The sequence below is a fragment of the Elephantulus edwardii genome, unplaced genomic scaffold, assembly GCF_000299155.1.
Source record: "Elephantulus edwardii isolate Elephantulus edwardi_28Jun2011 unplaced genomic scaffold, EleEdw1.0 scaffold00006, whole genome shotgun sequence".
NCBI classification, from domain to species: domain Eukaryota; kingdom Metazoa; phylum Chordata; class Mammalia; order Macroscelidea; family Macroscelididae; genus Elephantulus; species Elephantulus edwardii.
In genome coordinates, this window is record NW_006399756.1 from 5,841,413 (window position 1) to 5,863,943 (window position 22,531).

General features: G+C 50.3%; 1 protein-coding gene across 1 annotated transcript in view; it reads left to right on the top strand.

Moving 5' to 3' along the window:
* Positions 1–22,531, top strand: part of ADAM12 (ADAM metallopeptidase domain 12) — a 267,155-nt gene that overhangs the window by 218,625 nt on the left and 25,999 nt on the right. Inside the window, exons 13-15 of the mRNA XM_006880131.1 lie at positions 7,366–7,543; positions 12,981–13,070; positions 16,095–16,290. Coding sequence (XP_006880193.1) covers positions 7,366–7,543; positions 12,981–13,070; positions 16,095–16,290 — 464 coding nt within the window. The remainder of the gene's footprint in view (positions 1–7,365; positions 7,544–12,980; positions 13,071–16,094; positions 16,291–22,531) is intronic.

Genomic DNA, 22,531 nt, shown 5'->3' on the forward strand with positions numbered 1-22,531 from the left:
TTTACAACAGTGGCACTATGCAGTATTTGTCCTTTTGTGACTGAGATACTTCACTCAGCATAATGTCCTCCAGGGTCACCCATTTTGAATAATATTGCATTTCTTGTTTTTCTTGAGTTTCTTGTTTTTCAATGCAGCGTAGCATTCCATTGTGTGAAGATACCACAGCTTCTCTATCCATCCGTTTGTTGATAGGCACGTAGGTTGTTTCCAACTCCTTGCTGTTGTGAACAAAGCCGCGATAAACGTGCTCCATTTTTTTTATGTACCTCTTTGTTCTGTCTTGTTATATGCTGTCAACATGGAACAGACTCTTGGTTGACCCTCCAGCAAGTTCTCAGATGCAGTAAATCACATGAGAAGAGATTGCCCACCCTTCTTCCACAGAGCAGCTGCTGGATTCAAACTGTGTGCCTCTGGGTTAGAGAATTGCTGCTTCCCTGCTAGGCCACCAGACTGCCTTCATTGTGGATTTGAAATAGCTTATAAAAATAGAAACATTTAAAATAAGTTAAAAACACCGGAAAAGCTCAGCTCTTACTTAGCTTATAAAAATAGACTAAACTCTCCTCAGTTACTGTCGTGAGGAAGATGCACTCATCCCTTCTGTGGCGTACTCTCCCAGAAGAAATCTGCCTCTTTTTTTTTTCCACGCTCAAAAAAAATTAGATATAATACAATGAATTTTTTTTAAGTTTTAAGAAACTAGAAAAGCTCAATTTGAAAAACAAAACACAACCCACCCAACCACAAGCAGGTGAGGAGAGGCTTAAGCTTAAGCGCCCCTGCTTCTTTGTCGTGGGCCGTAGAGATGGGTGACAGAAGCAGTGCTCAAGAATCTCATGAAAGCCTGTGCTTCATTTGGCTAAAAAGAGAACATAATAAATGGTCTTAAAAATAGGACCCCATAATGGCAGAGCTGTTCTCTGTTTACAGAAAACTTAGACACCTCCTTTCTCATTTATTTGCCTCTGCGTTCTTTACGAGCAAGGAGCAGATGTGATCACCTCCTTTTTACAGGTGAGAACACTGAGGTTCAGTTTGGGTCACACTGTGGACATGAGCCTGCAGCTCTGGCTCCCGGGCCCGCCCCTCACCTCCCCTGGTGCCTATGAGAAGGGGAACCCTCAGAGTCCAGCGTCCACACCTCTCTCATGCCCACGCCTGGGGTCTTTCCTGTGACCTCAGTGCCAGTGCTTGGCACAACACTGAGCAGGCCCACAGACTCCCGCATGGTGTGGGCGGTTTGGAGGTCTCAGCCACTCTTCCCTGATCACGTTGATTTTTAAAAAAAGTGCATTCTTATCACGGATGGCAGAGTCAGCAGAAGGTGCTGGCATGAGCTGTGTGGGTCTCCCCGCTGGGGTGGGGATCTGTGGTCAGCACTAGGTCAGAGGTGAACAGTCCCTACTCAGCCTGTGGGGGGTGGTCAGCATCATTTCCTTCCAGTGCTGGTGTCTGTGTCTCAGTAAAGGACACAGTCAGCATAGTTTCCTTCAAACGTTGGTGTCTGTGTCTCGGTGAGGGTCATGGTCATCCTTTCCTTCCAGTGCTGGTGTCTGTGTCTCAATGGGGGGCATGGTCATCCTTCCAGGAGGTGGTAACTCTCTCTGTGGCCAGTGGGATGGGGTTCCTCTCGTGGGGCACAGTGCCTTTGCCCTCAGATTCTGGCACTTTAAGCTTTAGTTCAGGAGCAAACAGTCATCAGAGCGCAGAAGTGGGAAGTCTACCTTCTGGCAGCTTCCAGAAACCTGCACTCCTCAGAGCAGACCAGAGCTCAGCTGGCGTCTGTCTTTATTAAAAACTTTGGGCCGGTACATTTGCAATTTAATTGGTTTCCGTGGAGGAGAAGCAGAGGTCAGAGTTCACATGTTAAGAGCATGAATTATAATGTGCTGCAGACGCCCATTCTGGGACCCAGGTGTTAGCTATTAACAATGAAATGTCCTACTGGGGACCCTTCTGATCTCTCACTCCTGGCCTGGTGGTCTCCTTCACCTCCTGCGGCCCATCTGGTGGGCCTGCTGGGCCAGCTTTTGGTAAAACACTGTCACTTTCCAGGCCTGGTGTTGACGTGACAATGCGTATCCCACCGGGTTCCCGGTCTGTGGAGGTGCACCAGTAGGTGGACAGAATGTCCACCCGGCTCAGATGGCCTCCCTCTCCGGTCACAGCATGGGGGTCCTCGGAGCCGTGCTGCATTTCCCACAGGTGGCTTTCCTCAGGTATGCGGGCGGGCTCTGCTGGCAGGACCCAGTGTGCTGAGGACCCAGAGACACTTGGAGAAGTTGGAGAAGGTGCTCATTCTGCCAGGAACCCGGCGCTGCTCCATTTGGGAGGTGTGAGAACTAAGGTTCAGCAGCGTCTATACAGAGCGCTGCCGGTGTCTTCTGATGCAGTTTGCTGCCTCTGCACCGCCTTCCAGGGCTCTGGAGCCCATGACTTCCTCCACTAGATGCCACTGAGCCCCAGTCCAGGCTGTGGAAGGAGATCTGACCGAGCGGAACGGGAGCTGTGTGTTTTCCTAACCCCCTGGCCCTGTAGTGGATTCAGTTCTCAGCTGTGAGTGAGGGAAGTGAAGGCGATAGATTGGGAAAAGGACGGGATGAGTCCTGCCCAGGTTTCCTGTGACGCTGGGGTGTCCTGCCTCCAAACGGCGTCAGCTCCCAGCCGGTCACGGGTGCTCCATCCTCCTGCCTGTGGTCAGCACGCGGGTCTGCATCAGCCAGAGCTCCAGCCCAGGAAACCGAGCACCTCTGACCCCAGCCTGGCTGGTTCCCGTAACGCCGGTGCATTGTGTGTGTGCGTGGGCCCATGTCTGACCTCGTAAGCATTGGCTTCATGCCGCTGCGGCTGTTGATGAGGCCTCTTCCCTTTGGTGAGGTTCCTACGTGTCCCTGTCATTTCTGCAATGACATGAAGTTTTATAAGGGAAACAAGAAAAGAAGAGGCAGGCAATCTGCAATCCTTTGGCTTTTGAAACCAGGCAAAAAAGTTGTTCTGGATTGATTTGTGCCTCCCCTAAAATGTGTGGAAATGTTAACCACTCCCCTTATGGCTGGCTGACCTCACCACCATGGTACGCAAGGGGCCACCTGTTAACAGCAAGGCAGGCAGGTGGGACGCACCAGCAGCGATGCAGACCACTCTCTAAGTAATCGGCCCTATTGCACTTTGGAAGTTTCCAGTGTCACTACTGCTCTCGCTGTGTATTGGATCTAGGGGGGAAATTCTCATTGTGATACTCTATCGAGCAGTGTTCTTTACAACACCCGACCAAACCAAAACCTGCAGCCCGTGGTCATTTGAGTATCTCTCTCTGTTCGGACACTGAGCCTTCATAAGGGTTGACTACCTCAGATTTGCTGCACTCACTGTGGACTCCACATGGATTACAACTTCCGGACCGGTTCTTCCATCAAGATTACAGCCTTGGGAACGCTGCAGGGCAGTTGTCCTCAGTCCCACAGGGTCACTGTGACCTGGAAAACCCTTGATGACAGTGGGCTTGCCTTGGGGTCTACCTGGCTATGATCTCCTTTTGGAATGGGTTTTCTTTGTTATGAGACTAGTAATGTAGAGTGTGTTGTAAACAAGTATCTTTTGAAATAGATCTTAGAAAGTGAGAAGTAGAAATGGGAGAAATATTCTGCTAGAAGATTATCACCAAGAAGCAAAGGCTGAAAATGCAAGGCCCTTTCCCAGGACAAACAGAGAAGCCTGCCCTTGGAGTCCACTCCCTGATCTCAGACTTCTAGACTGCTGACTGTGAAAAAATGAATTTCTGTTTATTAAAGCCAGCCCCTTGAATATCTGTTCCAGCAGCATTAGATAAGAAGACGGGGACTGAACCAGTGCATCAGGGGGCTAATTGGCCACCCTCTGGGTCTCAGCTGCTCTGCACAGGTAACCCGGTGAAGAGCTGATCCCAGTGACAAGAAAACAGCTCTTTAACTATCCAATTTGGAATCAGGATGCGGTCCCATCTAGTGTCCACCCCTAACTGAGCTCCTTACACAAGTCCCTCTTTCTCTTTTGCAAAATGGAGGTGGTTAGTCAGGCCTCACGGCATTGTTTTGTAAGTTTCCATTCACATAAGAAACTTGCAAAAAAAAGAAGAGAAAATGCTGCTTTGAAATATCCTCTGCTGTGTCATCTAGCTTAAAGCCAGTACTCTGTAAATCACTATTTTTTAAAAAAGTATTTTTCTCACTTCATAGGAAGTGGTCAATAATTAGTGGCAAAGCACTGAACTGAAATTGCTTAGTGTTTTCTTGGTAGAGTCAATGCATTTGACACAAGTGATTTGCATGTTATCTGAGGACTTTAATTTTTCAAGGGCCACTTCCTAGAGGAGCTAAGTCTGCAGGTGGCCTTGGAGAGCGGACAGAGAAGCAGTGGGTAAGTGAGGCCGAGCAGGGAGGCAGCAGGCCAGTGGAGAGCCATGTTTGGATCCCTCTGTCTGCCAAGGGAAGTTAGAAAGGTTTCAAAAGAAGCAATGTTCCAGGGCTGCATTAATGTTAGTCATGGCTGGTTGCCTTTACGCCCACCAGATGCAAATTATTCATTTATTTGTAGTTTAGAATTAGACTCCAGAGTTACTTAGCCTGAGATTGCTAGAAAACACTTGGGAAGCGATAAAGCAGCATTATCAGTTTGGCAAAGGAAATTGTCATGATTTCAGAATCTTGCCAAATTCAGTCATTGCGTGTGGGTGGAGCCTGCTGTCTGGGGAAAACAGCAGCTTGCATCAGTCAGGCCAGTTGATTGGGATCCAAGTGCAGTGTCATTCCGTAAGTGTCCCCGTGGAGGAAGGCGTTGAGCCTGCTGGACCGCAGGCCCTGCACCCTCATTGCGTAATAAAATCTTCTGTTTCTGGCATCTTCTCTCTTATCCTTGCTGTGGAGACATAAGATTCAGTTAGGGAGGAGGAGAAGAAATGCTGAGTAAAACGAGCTGCTGTGAGAAAGAAACCTCTCTCCAGTAGCTTCGATGATCGAAGTCTTTCCCTCCCACACGACCCTCTGTGGTCCTAGGCTGCAAACGGCTCTCTTCAAGGCAGTGTCAGCCCCCGTGGCACGTCTGACCCCTATCTCTGAAGGCCTTGCGACGAAGGAGAAAGAGGCCATACAAAGAGGGACACTCACCTTAAGCACCGTCAGGCAGCGGGGACCCTCCCCTCCACCACATGCTCAGTATCAGTAATCACTGCACATTTGCCATGAGATCGGAAGAAATGGATAGTGCCCAGCCACCGTGTCTGAGCGTTTTAGTCCTTGTCATAATAGGTCATCCCAGTGGATGGAAAATCATGGGGTAGACTTTCAAATTCATCTGTCAGACCCCATTGACACAAGGGAACACCTAAATTCATTGCCAGAATAATCTTTAAACCTTGAACCACAAATGTCTATGAACCCATCATTAAACAACAGTCTAGCTAAGCTGGCCTTCAGCATGGTGCTTTCATAAACAACTGTCTGTACATCCAAATTCACAGGAATTGAAGCAGGAGTGGCATCCGCTTCCTAAACAACATGCCTCTGGAAACACTATCAACTTTGATACAGGATGATTGTTATAGAAAGGCTTCAGGCCTTTTGTTCATAGGGTCGCTGTGAGTCGTGCTCGACTTGACGGCAATCAACAACAACAACAAAGCACGTGTGAGAACTTTAAAGAATAGGGAGTCCAAAGTTGTGATGAAACGACACGGGTGGAAATGCTGAGAATGACGATAGCATATGAAGGGCGTGATGCATGTTATGAAGGGAGCTTCTCTCAGACGGGGACTTTACCGGGCAGCCAGTGACTCTGTCCCAGTCCTTGGTGGTATTTAACGGACTATAGAAATGATCCCTGAAAGTATAGCCTTCTTGGTGATATCTAAGGACCAGAGTAGGACCTGCTTTTGGGGACATCTTCGACTCTCCTAAGGGAACACGGCAGTGGCTGTGAAGATAACTAGCACCGGGTTGTACTATTGGACATACGTCCCCGTGGCTTGGAACCAACCCTACGGCACCTCATAAGGCCAGACTCTCTTTAGGCCTGTGCTTTGGAAAGTGGTCCAGCCCTAAGAGACCTGATTGCCAGTGTTGGCAAATCTTGACCTCCCCTGGGGGCTGCATCACCAAAAACATAGAATTCATTAGCACTGTCCCTTGTACCTTTTTGTTCTTTACACTTTCATGTAAGAGCATAGATACTTGTTCATAATACACACTACAGATGATAAGAATGCACTTTCTGCTGTATCAGCTTCTCAAGAGCCAGTGTCTGTGGTTCTGTCTATGATACTGTCTATGATACTCTTTTTTTTTTTTTATTCATTTTAATGAAAGTTTACAGAGACTTAGGGTTTCCAGTCATTCATTGCTGCACTTTTCTCCCGGCTCACCCCTCCCCCCAATTCACTCTTCTCCTTGAAAGGTAAAAGAAAAACTCTTTCATTGTTATGCAATCTCTACGCCCCCAAGTCCACTCCACTGTGCTGCCTTCATTCCGGACTCCTGTCATGAAAATAATATCCATTCATATATCTGTCTTAAACAGTTCTCTCCCTCATCTGTTTCAATGCAGTATACGTCATTCCTCCCCTCCTTCTCAGTCTTTCCTCAACCTTGATAGCAGTCCCGTTTTACAACAGTGGCACTATGTAACATTTGTCCTTTTGTGACTGAGGGATTTCACTCAGCATAATGTCCTCCAGGGTCATCCAATTTGCATAATATTTCATGAGCTCTTTGTTTTTCAGTGCTGCATAGTATTCCATTGTGTGAATATACCAGGGCTTCTCTAGACTCTGATACTGTCTTAATGTGTTAACTTGAAAACCAACCAGTGATGGTTTCTTTGTTTTGGAAGCACTCCCTCATGGGAGCCTTGGCCTGTACGGAGGAGCTGAGAGTACCTATTGTGTGCTGAGTTGTTACTGTCAGGCACCAGGGAGTTGAGTCCAGCCTTACGGACAACAAAGTGGAGCCCCACCCACTCCCTCTCCAGCCTCACCATGTCTGCCGTGCATGCGCCCATTACTGCAGGCACTGTGTTAAACCGTCTCACGGAAGATCTTCCTCTGTGTCTGTGATCCTGTTCTGCCAAGCATGATGTCTCATTCTCCAAGGACTGGCCTCTCTTGACCACATGTCCAAAGGGTGCAAGGCAAAGTCCTTGCTTCTCAGGATTACCCTGGCTGTCCTCCTTCTGAGATTTGTTGGTTCTTTTTATAATCCATGTACTGAAGACTGGAAACCAGCAGTGGGGCAGACGCTGGCACCCACGCCATGCACAGGGGCTCAGTCAGGGCGGGGGAGAGGCCCTTCCACGGCCTGAGGCCTCACCCTCCGGGCTCTTTCTCCTCAGGTACCCTTTCCCCATGGTGTTCAGCAGCTGCAGCCGGCGGGACCTGGAGAGCAGCCTGGACAAAGGGATGGGAATGTGTCTCTTCAACCTTCCAGAAGTCAAGCAGCCCTTTGGGGGGCAGAAGTGTGGCAACGGATACGTGGAAGAAGGCGAGGAGTGTGACTGTGGGGAACTGGAGGTAAGAGGGCTTTCTGCCCCATGTCATTGGCCGGGCAGACACTTGAGGTCCTACAGGAGCTTTGCCCCAGAGTGGAAGTTCTAGAAATTCAGGATGCAGAAGTCCTGGGTGCCCACCTTGAGCCAGCCTTGCAAGCGAGGCTAGCTGCCTGGAATTTTAACGAGCTTCTGGTCTAAGTTACATCAGTTGGTTTAAACAGATAAAGAATCTTCTTTGTTTCAGAGTGGAATATTCTCAGCAAAGTGAGGACAAGAACAATTAACAAAACCATTTAGCTCTGAGTGTGGCTGAAAGCAAACCTAGGAATCCTGGCTTCAAATTGCTAATAAGCACCATGTCTTTCTTTGTAAGATGTGCGACCAGAGGGGAATTTGAATAGGCAGCATTCTTTTTTAAGCCAGAGCTGCTCTCAAGCCTCAGTTCCGCCTTTACCACCACAGGCACCTGTCTGCGAGGCCAGAGGCTCCCAAGCCTGCTGCTCCTGGTCTTGTTAGCTTTCACAAGCAATAAGCAGGAGCAGGGAACGTTTATATCCAGCAAAGGGCTTACTTAACCTTCTTATCCAGCTTAGTTGGAGACTGACCTGGTTTCTACAGCACCCAGAATTAAGTTTATCAATATAAAAATTGTAATGTTCACTTTTCCATCTCAGAATACTCTCAAAGGGGAAAGGAAAGAGAAAGAAAGCAGTGAGCCACCAAGGAAAATCAGGGTCTCCCTGAAGCCTGAGGAGGTTGTGTTTAGAATAACTCACAGCAAATCTTTGGACCTCAGCTCCTCTCCATGTGAGATTCCCTCCCCAGCCCTGTGCAGGCTGAAATGGAAGTCAAGTCAAGACGGGTTTGCTAAATTAAGGAGCTTAGTGAGGGTTAAGGAAGGAGTGTCTTGGAGGATTGTTCTGAAGGTGGATTCCAGAGAGGAAGGAGAATTGTGTTGAGGCTGGGTGTCCGCCTGTTTGTGCGTTCACCTGGGGAACAGCAGGCGAAGGGAATCTTGGCCACCTCACGGCCCCACATCTCTGTGTTTTTCTGTACCAGCAGCAAAGATTCCAGTCTGACAGTTCTGCAGGAGTGTTCCGGATGGATAAGTTCTGGGGGCTGTGCAGAGACACTGGGACCCTCAGTGGTAATGGCTTTGTCCCCTGAGGGGTTGAGCACAGTCTCCACGGTGACAGGATGCTGGGTCGGAGTGAGTTTGAATTGGGAAGTTCCCAAACCCTTTGTGAGAACATTAGAGGAAAACTTGAAACCATCCAGGTCAAGGGTGGGCAGAGGGAAGATTGCTTGTGGCCATATTAATGACTTGGGGGAAAAAGAATAGCTTAAGTTTCCCATATTTCTCTGGAAAGGCCATGTTGACTTAAACTGGTTTGGGTTTTACTTGAGCTCCTTACATTTGTGTGAATTTAAATAAGTCTGGCAGCTCTTTATGGAACCATGAAGTCTTGAGATTTGTACAACTGCATTAGCATCACTTACTGGATACCCGTTCCCCTCCACCACCACGCCACTGCCACCAGCGTGGTCCCTGTTGCATGTTCACACCCATCCTGTCACCTGCTACCATCATCATCACTCCTGGACCAATGTGCCTGCAAGGATCCCTACCAGCACTGTCAAGTGCCCCTGCCACCCTCACCATCTGACTGTGGTCACTGCCATCTCTGGTGTCCTCTTCCCCACAACACTCACTGTCACCAGGGTCACCGTGATCAGTCACTACCACTGCACTTACATTTCTCCAGCCGTCACTGTTATCCCAGTCCCCACCGCCACCCCCTCCATCTTCACCATATCATCACCATCATCCATCCTCTAGTCCCCACCATTCCCACCACCACCATCAGCATCCGTGCTGCAGTCACCACCGTGCCCACCGCTACCCCACCATGCTAGACAGTCTATGAGTGCTGGGAATTCAGTCAGGTCTTCCTTGATCTCCTTCAGAGAGTCGCCCAGCTTGTCCATGTATAACCAAGCAGTGCATTTCATTGCAGGGCAGATTCTGTCTTTATCAGCATATTCCACCGTAGAGGTAACTATGTCCATATAACTTCCAGCTTCATTTTCACTGCATTTCTTTCTCTCTCTCATTGCTATTGAGTTGGGACCAACTCCTAGCTGACACACTGGGTGTCTAAGGCTACAGGTCTCACAGGAAGAGATTTCCCATCTTTCTCCTATGAAGCTGCTGGTGGATTTGAACTGCTGGGGAGCTGTGGCCTTTGAGTTAACAGCATAATTCCATACAGACTATGCTACCAGAGCTCCCTGTTTCCACATTAGGGTCCTTGTTTGATGGGATAAGATTCTTAGATTCGCGTTTGTGTCATCCAGATGATGGCGGGAATCTGTGAGTCTCGTGGCCCTCTTGCCTCCTCTCCTATTTTTCTTTTTCTTTATGGGGTCTAAGTGCAAACTCTCTAACAGCATGACAGCCGATTCCCTGTTCCCAGTCTCTTTTGACCTGCACTTTTCATCGGCTCTCTACCCTGAACTCTGTGTTCTCCTCCTCAGGCCTGGAGCTAGCGGCTGTGTCTTTGTGTCTGGCCTCTTGGTCTGCTGGGGATGAGGCCGGCTTCTCATCTGTGAGTGATTGTGAGTCAGAGTAACCTCAGCCACACAGCTAGACCCAGCATCTGCTCTCTCCTTCCCACAAACCCTTGTCATTGCTTTCAGAAAGACGCATTAGCGTGTATCCCAGGTCACCATGACTAAGAAGCTGTGTCTGGTTTTTCAGTGTGAGAATGGCAATTAGGGCATTTGGAGAGAATTCTCAGATGACTTCATTAACTCCTCTTTCTTTGGAGAGAGACTTAGTATTCATGGCTGTCTTGACCATCTCTGTTGAATACTAAGAAATAAATGACTAAATGTGTTAACCAGTGAGGCCTCTGGCTCTTCTGATAAATATGGCACTGCAGAAGAAACAGATTCCAGGTAGTTAAGAGTGTTGATGCTTCTCCATCGAGAGCCTAGGAGTGATATTAACCAGAAGGCTGTCCTGACAGTTCACTCCTTCTTCCAGCCAGCAGGGCAGGGAACAGAACCTTATCTCCTTGTTTAAAGTCGGTGGGATGCCAGTAGCTTGTAGATATCTTGGAAACGTCGTTATCTCTTCTATTTTCTCTCTTTCACATGATCAATCGCCTTTGAAGTCAGAACTGCTCTGTCTGAGGCATTTCCCTTAGAGCTGCCGCTTCCATTATCCAGTGACTGGGAGGGAGTGGAGGTGAGGCATCTTAGGACCTAGATACAGGGTGGCTGATGTAATTTAACATTTCAAAGAATTGTGAACTTTGGTTAATGTTTTACTGCCAGAGCCATTTGGACCATAGCAAGCAGGACAGCATTGCTGTGGTTTTGAGGGAAATGAACAGGAATGCAATTAACCAACTCCTTTGACAAGAACAGAAAAAGCTCCCAAACTTCTTAAGAGTGTAAGTCTATAGATTAGAAACTCTCATGACCATCAAAGGTCCCACGGTGACTTCTGGTCGGCAGTTTTATCTTATTGTTTATATAATACCTTCCGGATGTTTATAAAGTCCTTGAGCAAATTTACAATTTCATAACTGTGGATGTATATATCATGGGAACAAATGGTAAACCCCAGCTGAAAGCGTGGTTCTTAAGAGTTTGCTGTGGAATGTGGCTGAGATACAAGTCTTACTGTAAATCTGTTTGTTGACAAAATCATGTTAATTGCATTTCTGGTGTTCATCGTATAGTCATTCAAAAGCATGATTTTCTGGAAGAAGCTATAGACTGTGGCCAAAAGAGTATGAGTTCTTCATAGCTTATCATACATTGAATAAAATAAAGGGGTGTTGATATATTAAGCTATTAAGCGTCTCAGAGATTCCGTGAGCTATGAGTTCTGATAATTTTAATTTCTTCTAAAATATGTACACCACAAGGAACTAGGGTGTTTCCTAGTACAGGGCGTTCATGAACACACTAGATAAATGTACACGGGCCTCTGTTTACACAAGTCCTATGTTTAAAACTGAGCCAAGATGGTCACTCTCTTCTCTTTGGTTTTTTAAAAAATGGGTATTTGTGCACAGTCTAGTAAAAGAGCTCCCTTTTCTCTCTCATTTTATTTCGAGGGGAACAGTGCTGCTAATATTTGATGTGTCTGCTTCAATCTCTTGCAGCTCAATAGACACAAGCTATAGGCTCCTCTCCAGCTGCCCTGTTGTTCTGAGTGACCAGGGGCCCCATCCGGGTAGAAGCTGTCAGTGCTGGACGACTGTTCCTCTCTGGACATTTAGCTGGTTGCAGGGAAGCACAGCAGTTTGGACTTTATTTCCAGCTGGTACATTAAAGACCTAAGGGTCAGGCTTTGAAGAGTAAAGTTTTATGTGGTTTTGTTAAGTGCTGAGGAATTGATTCCAACTCACAGTGACCCTCTGTGACAGAGTGGAAATGTCCACAGGGAGTCATGTTAACAGCAGCTCACCGGGTCGACTTTCCATGGAGCCAGTGGGTGGGTTTGAAACATTCACCTGGCAGTTAGTGGCCAGTGCATAACTGTTTTCATCACCAGGGCTCCTTGAAGTATGTATCCATCTATAAACCAAAATTATAAAGTCCAATGCCATGAGAGCAATGGTTTTGTAAATCACTATGTAACTTGGGAGGGACCAGGAAGCGTTAATGCTAAGTGAACTAACTCAGTCTTATAAGGGTAAATATGGTATAAGACCATTATTGTAGAACATGTATGAGGATCCAAGGGGGAGGGACCAGAGGGGTGAGGATGGGTGGAGATGGGGTGGGGGGAGGGGAGGGTAAAGGAAATGGGGAAGATCCAGCGTGAAAAACAATGTATATGAACTTTGGAAAGAAAACCAGTATAAACTATAAGTTTTCTTTTTAAAAAAAACAACCAAACAAAGAAACTCCTGCCGTGGAGGTGACCCCAGGCATGTGACCCCACATTTGGTTTCTAAGCTGATAAATCTACGTGTAGAGACGGTCCCCCTTGATCCTGCAGAGGAGATGGTGGGTTCGCACCTCTTGAGCTCTTGGTCAGTAGCACAGACGCAGAGCACTAAGCTTCAGAGCTCGGTCTGTGTATCCTTTCAATCTGTGAGTTCAGAGACCTGCAGAGGTGAGAGATGCCCTGAAGACAGACAGGTAGCTTCTGAGGCCGCTGACCTGCCTTTTCCCAGTCTCGCTGCTGCCCCCAATCCAGGAGAAGGTCTCCTCTCTACGGATGTCTCACGGGGACTGCGGACCAGTCTGTTGATAAACATGGAGCAGAAGCGTAGCTTTCTCCGTAATGGGAACACCCTTCCATCAAGTGCACTTAGCCTGGGAGCCAGGCCTCCTGCTCCTCCTTGCCTTTTTGGGGGTTTCGGCTGTGACGTGGGCCTTCAGCCCAGGCTTGCTCCCTGTGACCCCTCTGACGGCTCTGTCCCCTTCTCCAGGAGTGTACGAATCGCTGCTGCAATGCCACCACCTGCACCCTGAGGCCAGATGCTGTGTGCGCGCATGGGCTGTGCTGTGAGGACTGCCAGGTGAGCTGCCAAGCTGTGCCAGGTCGGCCCGGTGCTGAAGCAGGGCATGGGGTCAGTGTGCTGGGAGCCCGCTAAGCTCGGCTTGATAGTGACTGCCTCCTGTTTCGTTGTCTGTCTGTCTGCACGGACCGGGGAATAGCATTTTGTAATGAATCCTTTCTTAGAGGCCTTAGACGTCTGGGACCTAGGGAAGAGGCATTGCTTAGTGGATGTAGGGGCTGGGGAGGGCAAATCAAGGCTTTGGAAACAGAACATGGTGATACTTATACCACATTGTGGAAGAAATGAATGTCCCTGAATCCCACACTTAGAGAGGTCCAAATGACAGGAGAAACACGTATGTTGTCAGAGGTCCTGTTTATTTCAGCACGGTTTATTCAGTGGTAGCGATTAGTTTCCACAGTGTGTCAGCATTCTTGATGATTCCTTTCTGCTCGTTCTGTTTCCGACAATCTTGTTTCCTGCCTTGGTACCTTCTTGGCTTTGCTTCATAGTAATTGTTGACCATTCGGTCTCTGTGGTTGGTTAGTTTTTCCACTCACAGGTGTTAACTCTGTAGCTCGTAAGCCACTCGGTTACTTAGTTCAAGGTGACCCGGGGCTCGTTTCTATGCAAGGTTTAAAAGTGTCTCCGCATCCTAGTCTCAGAAGGCCCTCGTCTCCACTGGTGCAGTAGCTCTGGGCTTTGTAAAAGAGTGAGTTCTCTTCCCCTTTTCTCTCCCATTCTGCCAGGATCTAGCTATCATGGCCCTGATCAGAATGACCGCTCATGGACACCATGAGCTCTTCTGGTCTCCGGGTACATGAAGCCGTGGTGAATGGAGACTGTTAGTGCTGTAGGCTGGTTTCTTCTTTGAATGTTTGGTTTCTTCTTTCTCTTTTCCTCCAGATAAGAAGAGACTGTCCGTTGTGTCTTAGATGGTTGCTCGAAAGCTTGTAAGACTCCCAGCACTACTGACCAAGCTAGGATGTGGAACATGAACTTTATGGACTGTGTTATATAAAATGGAGAATTCTGTAGGGAGCTCTGGTGGCCTAGTGGTAAGACTCTGTCTTGCAACCCCAAAGGCATGCGCTTCAAAACCACCAGCTGCTACGTGGGAGAAGGATGGACAGTCTCCTTAGCCACTAACCAGTAGATTGGTGGTTTGGATGCATCCAGTGGCCCCATTAGGGAAAGACAAGGGATCTGCCCCAATAAAGGAAGATCACAGCCTAGAAAACCCACAGACCTTCTTCCGCGTCCCTTCGTGTACCGTGGGATTGGAACCGACCCATAGCTGGCCCTCCAGGGGGGTTTCAGAGGCAGCGAATCACACAGGAGGAGATTGCCCAGCCTTGTCCCGTAGAGCAGCTGGTGGATTTGAACCACGCTCCTGAGGACTGGCACTCCCTCTTCTGTGCCACATGGGATTGCTCTAAATTGAAGGCAGCTTGATGGCATGTGGCCGAAATGACAGCACATTTCATCATGATAATAGATAATTGTCCATATGAAGTGTTCAAATGTCCAGTGGTGCCGTTGGAAGTGTTACGGACTGTGACAGGTGTGTGGCCATGGCCGTGGAGTCAGGTCCCACTCACAGCGACCCTGTGGACTCCTGAGGCCATGGGTCTTTACAGGACCAACTGCCCATCCTTCTGCCATCGAGAAGCTGGTGGACGTGAGGGTTAGCAGTGCAGCTCCAAACGCAGCACTACGTGAGTGCCTAACGACTCGTAAATAAAAGTCCAGTGTTGATAACGGAAGAAACTTTCGTGCGAGAGGAATTCCTGATCCCTGCCAGCCAGCCTCACCCGGGGTTCCTCCTCTTAATCCCAGGAGCACCTGTGGGGCTGAGGAAGCAAGCCTGGGGTTATCTGGGGGCTGAGTATAAACATCTCCACCTTGGAGTCTTTCTAGCTTAAGGTGTTGGCTGACCCTACCAGCCGAGCATGACAGTCCTGTACTCTGGCCATTCCTGCCACCGCGGCTGTGTTTGTTTTGGCAAGTTTATTGTCTCCTTAACTCAGAGCTAAGCTCTGACAGCACGTGAAGGCTGAGCTCTGGATTCAAAGGTTCCAAGGCTAGTGTTATATTCTTTTTAATTAAGCAGTTGATTTTGGCATTCTGCTCGCAGGAAACTCCCTCTAAGCGACCCCTCTCAGCATGGAAGTTTGAAGGTGCAGTGCATTTTATCCTCTGCTTTCAAATAGCCTGCCTCCTATTCCTCTGGAGATTGGCCTGTGGGTAGAGTGAAAGGCACATTCCCTGGCAGTCAGCAGCTGTGGGTAGAAGGTGCCTGGGAGAGGGTTGGGGGGAGCGGCGAACAAGGATGGGCTTATGCCCAAGCCAGGTGGTGGGAGAAGAATAGGGCTATGGACAATGCCTCAGTGTGATCCCTTTCGTTTAATGACTTGTAAACCGTTCTTTTCCTCCTCCAGACCTTTTTGGGAAGTGGCAATAGTCTTATGCCTTCAACGTGAGCAGGGAACCAAGCTCTAGAAGGGAGTTGAGGGGTCAAATCAACAAGCACTCTGCACCCCTCTTTCCTCAACCTTGGTTTTCACCATCCCTCAATACTCTTATTTCACATCTTCTCTGCCTCTCCCTTCAAGAACTAGGGAGTGTGAACTGATGAAAGCTCATGGTCTCAGAATGATTTTTTTTTAATAACTTCCCCACAATTGTGTCTTAAAACTCCTAGTGGTGTTGGCATTTGAGATCTTTTTCCTAAGAGTCAACAGCTCATACTCCCCCTCCTCACTCTTCTGGGGAGCCAGGGGAGCAGTGGTCACTCCTCTGCTCAGCAGGACCTCTGATGTGTGTAACTAGACAGGGACTTCCCTGGGTGGACACCACAGAGAACAGACATCCCCAGAGCCTGGATGAGACACTCATCCCCAGGCCCCGTCTTCAGTAGAAGGGACTCCCTTGGAAGTCTGGCCCCTCTGTGTGAGGCACCCTGGGGGCCCTTGCTCCAGGTCTCCCATGGAGCCAGCCCCCTGCTCCCTGAGGTAGTCATGACGACCCCTCTCCTTGCAGCTGAAGCCCCCAGGAACGGCCTGCCGACCTTCCAGCAATGCCTGTGACCTGCCTGAGTTCTGCACAGGGGCCAGTCCTCACTGCCCAGCCAACGTCTACCTGCACGATGGCCATCAGTGCCAGGGGCTGGATGGCTATTGCTACAGCGGCGTCTGCCAGACCCACGAGCAGCAGTGTGTCACGCTGTGGGGGCCAGGTACGTGTCCACCTCGGGTCAGGGACATGTCCATGTCACCAGTGCTGGCCACCTCAGGGGCCAGGGACATGTCCGTGCCACTGTTCTGTTCACCTTGTGGGCCAGGTACGTGTCCACACGGGTGCTCTGTCCACCTCGGGTCAGGGACATGTCCATGTCAACAGTGCTGGCCACCTCAGGGGCTAGGGACGTGTCCATATGCCAACAAGGCTGGCCAGCTTGGGGCCGGGGACATGTCCATGCCAGTGCTCTGTTCACCATATGGACCAGGGACATGTCCACACTGGGACTCTGTCCACCTCAGAGACCAGTTATTTTGTCCATGCCGACAATACTGGCCACCTCAGGCCAGGACCATGCCCTTGCTGATGTTCTGTCCACCTCAAGGGTCAGAGACATGTCTGCACCAGAAATTGTGGCCACCTTGGGGGCCAGGGCTGTGTCCATGCCAGTGCTCTGTCCACCTTGGGGACAGGGATATGTCTACACCAGAAATGCTGGCCACCATGGGGGCCAGGGCCGTGTCCATGCCAGTGCTCTGTCCACCTTGGGGACAGGGACATGTCCATGGCAGCAGTGCTGGCCACCTCAAGGTTAGGAATGTGTCCACATGAGCAGTGCTAGCCACCTCAGGAGTAAGGGACATGTCCACGCCAATGCTCTGTCCACCTCAGAGGTCAGGGAGTTGTCTAAACTGGCGATGCTGATCACTGTATTAAGGGTCAGTACTATGTCCACTTGGGGATCAGGGACATGTCCATGCCAGTGCTCTGTCCACCTTGGGGGTTAGGGATGTGTTCATGCTGGTGATGCTGGCCACCTTGGGACCCAAGGGTGTGCAAGAGCCGATGGCCACTGTGGGACGCGGGATCACGTGTGCTGGGAGACCCAGCCCTGCTGCAATGTCACCTCTGGTCCCTTTTCCAACAAGAAAAATGTGGGTCTCTGTGCTCTCTCTCCAAGTTTTGCCGCCATGTGACTCAGCAGAATCCTAGTGGCCCACGCTGCTCTTATCGTGCCACCTAACCATCCTTGAGCCGGGAGCTGGCTGAGCCCCTCTCTCCTCTCCTCACTGTCTCCCCAGTAGTGGAGGAGGACTTCTGGGGGGACATCACCCCAGGTCTCAGCCTTTCTGGAGAGACAAGTAGGGCCCCAGACAGGCTGCTACCTCAGGCCCCAGTTCCCTGGCTCTCGGTCTCTGTCACCTCCATCTCTGTCCTTCAAGTCACCACACTGGGCTCCCCGGGGAGCAGGACGTGCCGGAGCTGGTGGCCGTGTGGTCAGCACACGCATGCTGGCCCTCTGCAAACACCTGCTCCTCTCCCACTGGCCAGGTATTTGCCCATTCATTCCCTCAAGGGCTCTGAGTGTCACCAACTCAGTGACTAAGATGAGACAGATGTGTCCGGGTTTTAGACGGAGGCCTGGTGGCGCAGTGATGAGGCATTGTGCTGCTCACCGAGATTGGATCACCAGCTGCTGCGCTGGAGAAAGGTGAGCCGTCAGCTTCTGGAGCAATGGCAGCCCCGGAAATGTGCAGGGCCGCCCCCCACTGGCCCCAGAGCCGCTGGGAAGCCAGCTGGATTCCAGTAGATGGGTGAGTGGCCTGCTTTGGGTTTGGGTCGAATTTGAGAGGCCCAAGTCCAGGCCCGAGATGCTGGCAGCGCTGTTTTCTTTGCAGAGCTCCAGGAGGCCTGGTTCCTGTCCTTTTCTGCCTTCCAGGCCCTGAGTCCTGTCCCTGCTCTCAGAGCCAGACCCTCTGTCCCAGCGCTGGGGACAGACTGGGGCTTCCTGTCTCTATCCTCCAAGATTGTGCACCGTGACGCTGAGCTTGCACGGTTAACCCCTTTCCAGAGCTTTAGCTTAAGCACATCCCAGTGCCCTCTCTGCTGTGTGAGGTGACAGGCCTAAGTTCCAGGGATTATTATGTGGATATCTTGGGGGGCTCTTGTCCTCCCTCAGGTGGGAAGGTGGTCAGAATGATGTACAACAGAGATGCCCTTCAGGATTTTCTCCTGTTGCGCACAGGGTCCCTGTAAGTCAGAGTGGGCTCAATGGTACCTCATCGTTCTCCCTGGACAGACCCCTCACTAGCCGGGGGGCCTTGGACACCACGCTTGACCTGTAAGTGGGGACAGTTGTGTGGATGAACAGATCGCCATGCTCCAGCATGGTATGTGTCCAGCACACACGGTACCCACTGTGCACGGCCACTGCTGCCCTGTGCCACCGACTTAGCTGTGACCCCCGCATTAAGGGGGAAGCGCTGTCCCGTCCCACACCGTCCTGCACTTGGAGCCCGTTGGTGCCGCCCCTGTCTCTCCACTTCATTGAGTGCCTTCCTTTCTTTGCTGACCCTTCTTCACCAAGGATGATGCTCTTCTCCGAGGCCTGGTCCCTCCTCATACCATGGTCGAAGGACATGGAGACAGCCCGAGCTTATCTACCACCCACTCCTTCATTCGCTGAATACTTGTCACTCTTGCTCTTTGTACCTTAGGAGTCCCTGGTGGTGCAGGCAGACAAGCACTCAGCTTCAAGCTGAACTCACCTGGAGGCATCTCCGAAGGCAGACCCAGTGTTCTACTTCTGCAAGTTCACGCCCATGAAAACCTCATCTGCCTATGTGAGGGCGGGGCACGATGGGTCAGAATCCTCTCAGTGGTACCTGGCTGGTTTCTCTGTTGTTACTTGTTTGAGGGGCCTCTGGAGGCAGACATGTGAGTTAAGTGTTGGGCTTTGAACTGAAAGGTCAGGAGTTTGAACCCACCTTGTTTCCCTGGGAGAAAGTGGAGACAGACTGCTCCCATAAAGAGTCACAACAGAGGTCACTGTGAATTGGAATCAGCTTGAGGACAGCTGGTTTGGTCTTGTGGTTTTGTTGGTGCAGTGGTTAAGTGCTTGATTGTTAACCAGAAGGTTGGTGTTTCAAATCTACTGTCTGCTTCTTGAGAGAAAGATGAAGCTGTTTGCCTCCAGCCTTGGAGGCCCTGTGGGGACATTTGCTCTGTGCTGTGTGGGTTTCCATACATCAGATCGCCTTGATGGTGGATTCTACAAGGCTGACTCACCCTGGCCTCCTCATAGCCAGATTGTGTCCTCTTCCCTGGACCTGAGTCAGCTCAGATGAGACTTGTCCTGCTGGCCCACAGGAAGCATTAGTCCTGGACAGATCCAGGCCGAGAGCAGAATTCACTTCCTCGCTGCTCCCGGGCCAGGTGTATGGAGCTCAGAGCTTTCCAGTGTTTTGCATCATTTAGATCAGCTTGAGATTTCAAAAGAGAAACCATCAGGCCAGGGCTGCATTTACAGTCCTTCATTTGCCGTCCATCCTCGGATGCTCAGGGACTTGGACCACGCTCGCCCAGGGGTCATTCCAGGCCTCCTGGAAGCACTTGGCCCCACCGAGCTCCTTTCCAGCTGGCCCTTGCTGTTTGTGCCCTGGTGACCTGACCCAGTTGTAAAGTCATCCAGGGCTCTCGGTTCCATCCAGGCACCGAGCTGGCTGTCCAAACCCGGACCGGATGAAGGCTTACTCCCAGCTAACTATTCCCTTCTGAGATGGGCTCTTCCCATTCCAGCGTGATATTTCAGCACAGTAACCCGGCTTCCAAATCTCTCTGCAAATAAGATGAGAAATTCAAAACACATGCCTGCAGCCCGTAACTCACAATGCTGTACATACGAGTGTGCTTTTGAGGTCAAAGTTGATCTGCTTTGCTAATTGTTGTGGATAATGATGTCCTTGTTGGCTGTGACTGTCATATCTGCCCACCCACCCACTTTTCTCCCGTAAATCTCACATCACAAGACTGTGTGTCTGCTCCGAGGATACAGATACTGTCTGCTACTCCAGTAGCGCCTTTGAGCTCAGCGCTCCAGGTCCAGTTCAGTCTTCATCTCCACAAAGATTTCCTGCCAGCATGATGTGACCTTTATTCCTCGGAAACAGAGTGGATGCTTTTCTTCAGGCAGCCCATTGACTTTTGCCAATGTTGTTTATCTGCTGGTCACTGGAAACATTATTTGGAAATCAATCTTACGGATAACGGCGTGTCTGAAGCCAGAAACCATCTCCATCAGGCAGGTCCTGAAATACGGCCTTTCTCTGTGGTGTGTCATCCCTGGAACCCAGTACTGCCTGATTGGTGCCGCAGGAGCAGGCCGGGCGTGTTTCCGGGCGGGTGAGTCCTCGGGGTTTACCTGCAGGACTGCTGGTTTGTCGTGACCCACCTGGCCCTGGGTTTGTGGAGCATGTGGATTTGGCGGCAGCAGATGGGAGGAGAAGATATTTGTGCCAGGGTCAAGTTTAGTGGGAATCTCCAGAGTCCCCGTATAGTGTGAGAGAGACAGCCTAGAATGTGCTCATTTGGGCTTTGTTTTCTAAATAATGTGGACATTGAACTGAGGAGGAAAAACCAAGAAGAAATTCAAGCAGCAGCTCCGTCGATACTGTGCCTGAGGACCCTGGGGACAGAGGTGGAAAGAGCTGATTGGACTAAATCAGAGAGGTCCACTTGCATAATGGAGTCATTGTTGGGAAAAATTAAGGGCCAGTAAATTACGGGCTTCGTGCAAGATGCCATGGTCATCATCTGTCTGTCAGGAGATAACGACACCAGGGACCAACAGACCAGAGTGAGGAGACAGCCGATAGCAAGAGTCCAGCTGTTCATCCAGGCCCACGGCTGCCAGTGTTGTTAGAGCCCACAGTGTGGGGGCACATGCCCTCCAGACCGTTCCCTTGTGACTGTGTCCAGGCATCAGTGTTTCCAGGCCAAAAAGCCAAGCTTTAAACGGATGTAATTTGGTGCCACCCACTGGCATCACATTGCTTCTAACTCACAGCAGCCCTGCAGGACTGGGGAGAAGCAGTGGGTGACTGGATGGTGGGGTGGACAGCTGGACAGGTAGAGGATGGGAAGGTGGGGGAATGGGAAGGGGGAAAGAGAAGGTTGTAAGGGAAGGCTGGATGAGAGAATGGAAGGGTGAGAGACAGAGGTGGCAAAGGTCAATATGCAGCATGGGCACAGACCACAGACACTGGGCGCTGGCAGTCCAGATGCTACTTTTTCAGAATGGCGTTGATTCTTCTAAGTGCTTTGATAGCCAAAACTCGGTGAAATTGATTTCAACTCATTATTACTCATAGGACAGAGTAGAACTGCCCCCACATCACTTCCTAGACTGTAAATTATTGTGGAAGCTGGTCTGTGAATCTCTGTGGAGCAGGTAGCAGACCCAAACCTCTGACCTTTTGGGTTGCAGCCCACCATGTCCACACTGACACCAAGGCTTCTTAACCCTCCACCTGTCAGTGTTGTTACGTGCCACTGAATTGGAACCGACCCATAGCTGACCCTTCACTGAATTTTCAGAGGCTGTAAATCTCAATGGAGGAGATTATCCATCTTTCTCCCCTGGAGCAGCTGGTGGATTCGAATCACGGGAAGTAGTAGTTAAGAGCGCAGAAAATGAAAAGAAGCATAAGGCAGAATAAGAAAGGGATCCCCAGTGAACAGAAGCTGGGTGAGTCCATGCTGTCCCCGTGCTTCAAGGCAGCAGAGCTGGGTCCAGGACAGAGTAGACGGAGTGGGAGGCTGGGAGCCTCTCCTTCTCCACAGCGCAGGGCTGTGTCCAGATGATGGCTGGGCCCCTTGCAGAGGAGCGTCCAGGGAGCATCTCTGAAGTGGATTTCGAACAATGAGAGCAAAGGAGTCTGTTGCTGGATGGTTTCGTGCTTGGAAGGCCCCTCGTTGAGCCCATCACCAGCCTCCTGTGTTGAATGGCATTCTCCGGTCTGCTTTGGTTTGCCTGTGTTTGCAATAAGATGCTGTGTGTCTGCTCATTGCTGACGAGGAGGAAGGAATCCGACACAGGATTTAGAGTGATGGATGTTTTGAGCATCCTGTTTCCTGGAGGGAGGAAGGTCCGTCAGCAGAGTGTCAAGTTGGTATGTTCTTTGTCACCTTGAACGGCTTGGTGCACAGAGAAGGGCAGTGGAGAGCTGGACCCTGGGAAGTCAGCACCAGGCAGTCACACGTGATAGGAAAGTCCTCTCCTGTCACCAACAGGACTCCAGTGGGGTGAGAGGGCAGCCAGGGTCGCCAGAATGTGAGACGTTTTGCTGACCTTCTCATGTTTGTTAGTCTCCAGAGAGCTCACTGCAGTGGGCCCAGGGCTACTCCAGAGGGTGGCCACAGCTTCCTAAGGGTGACTTCTCTCCTTGGGCTAGAAGGTC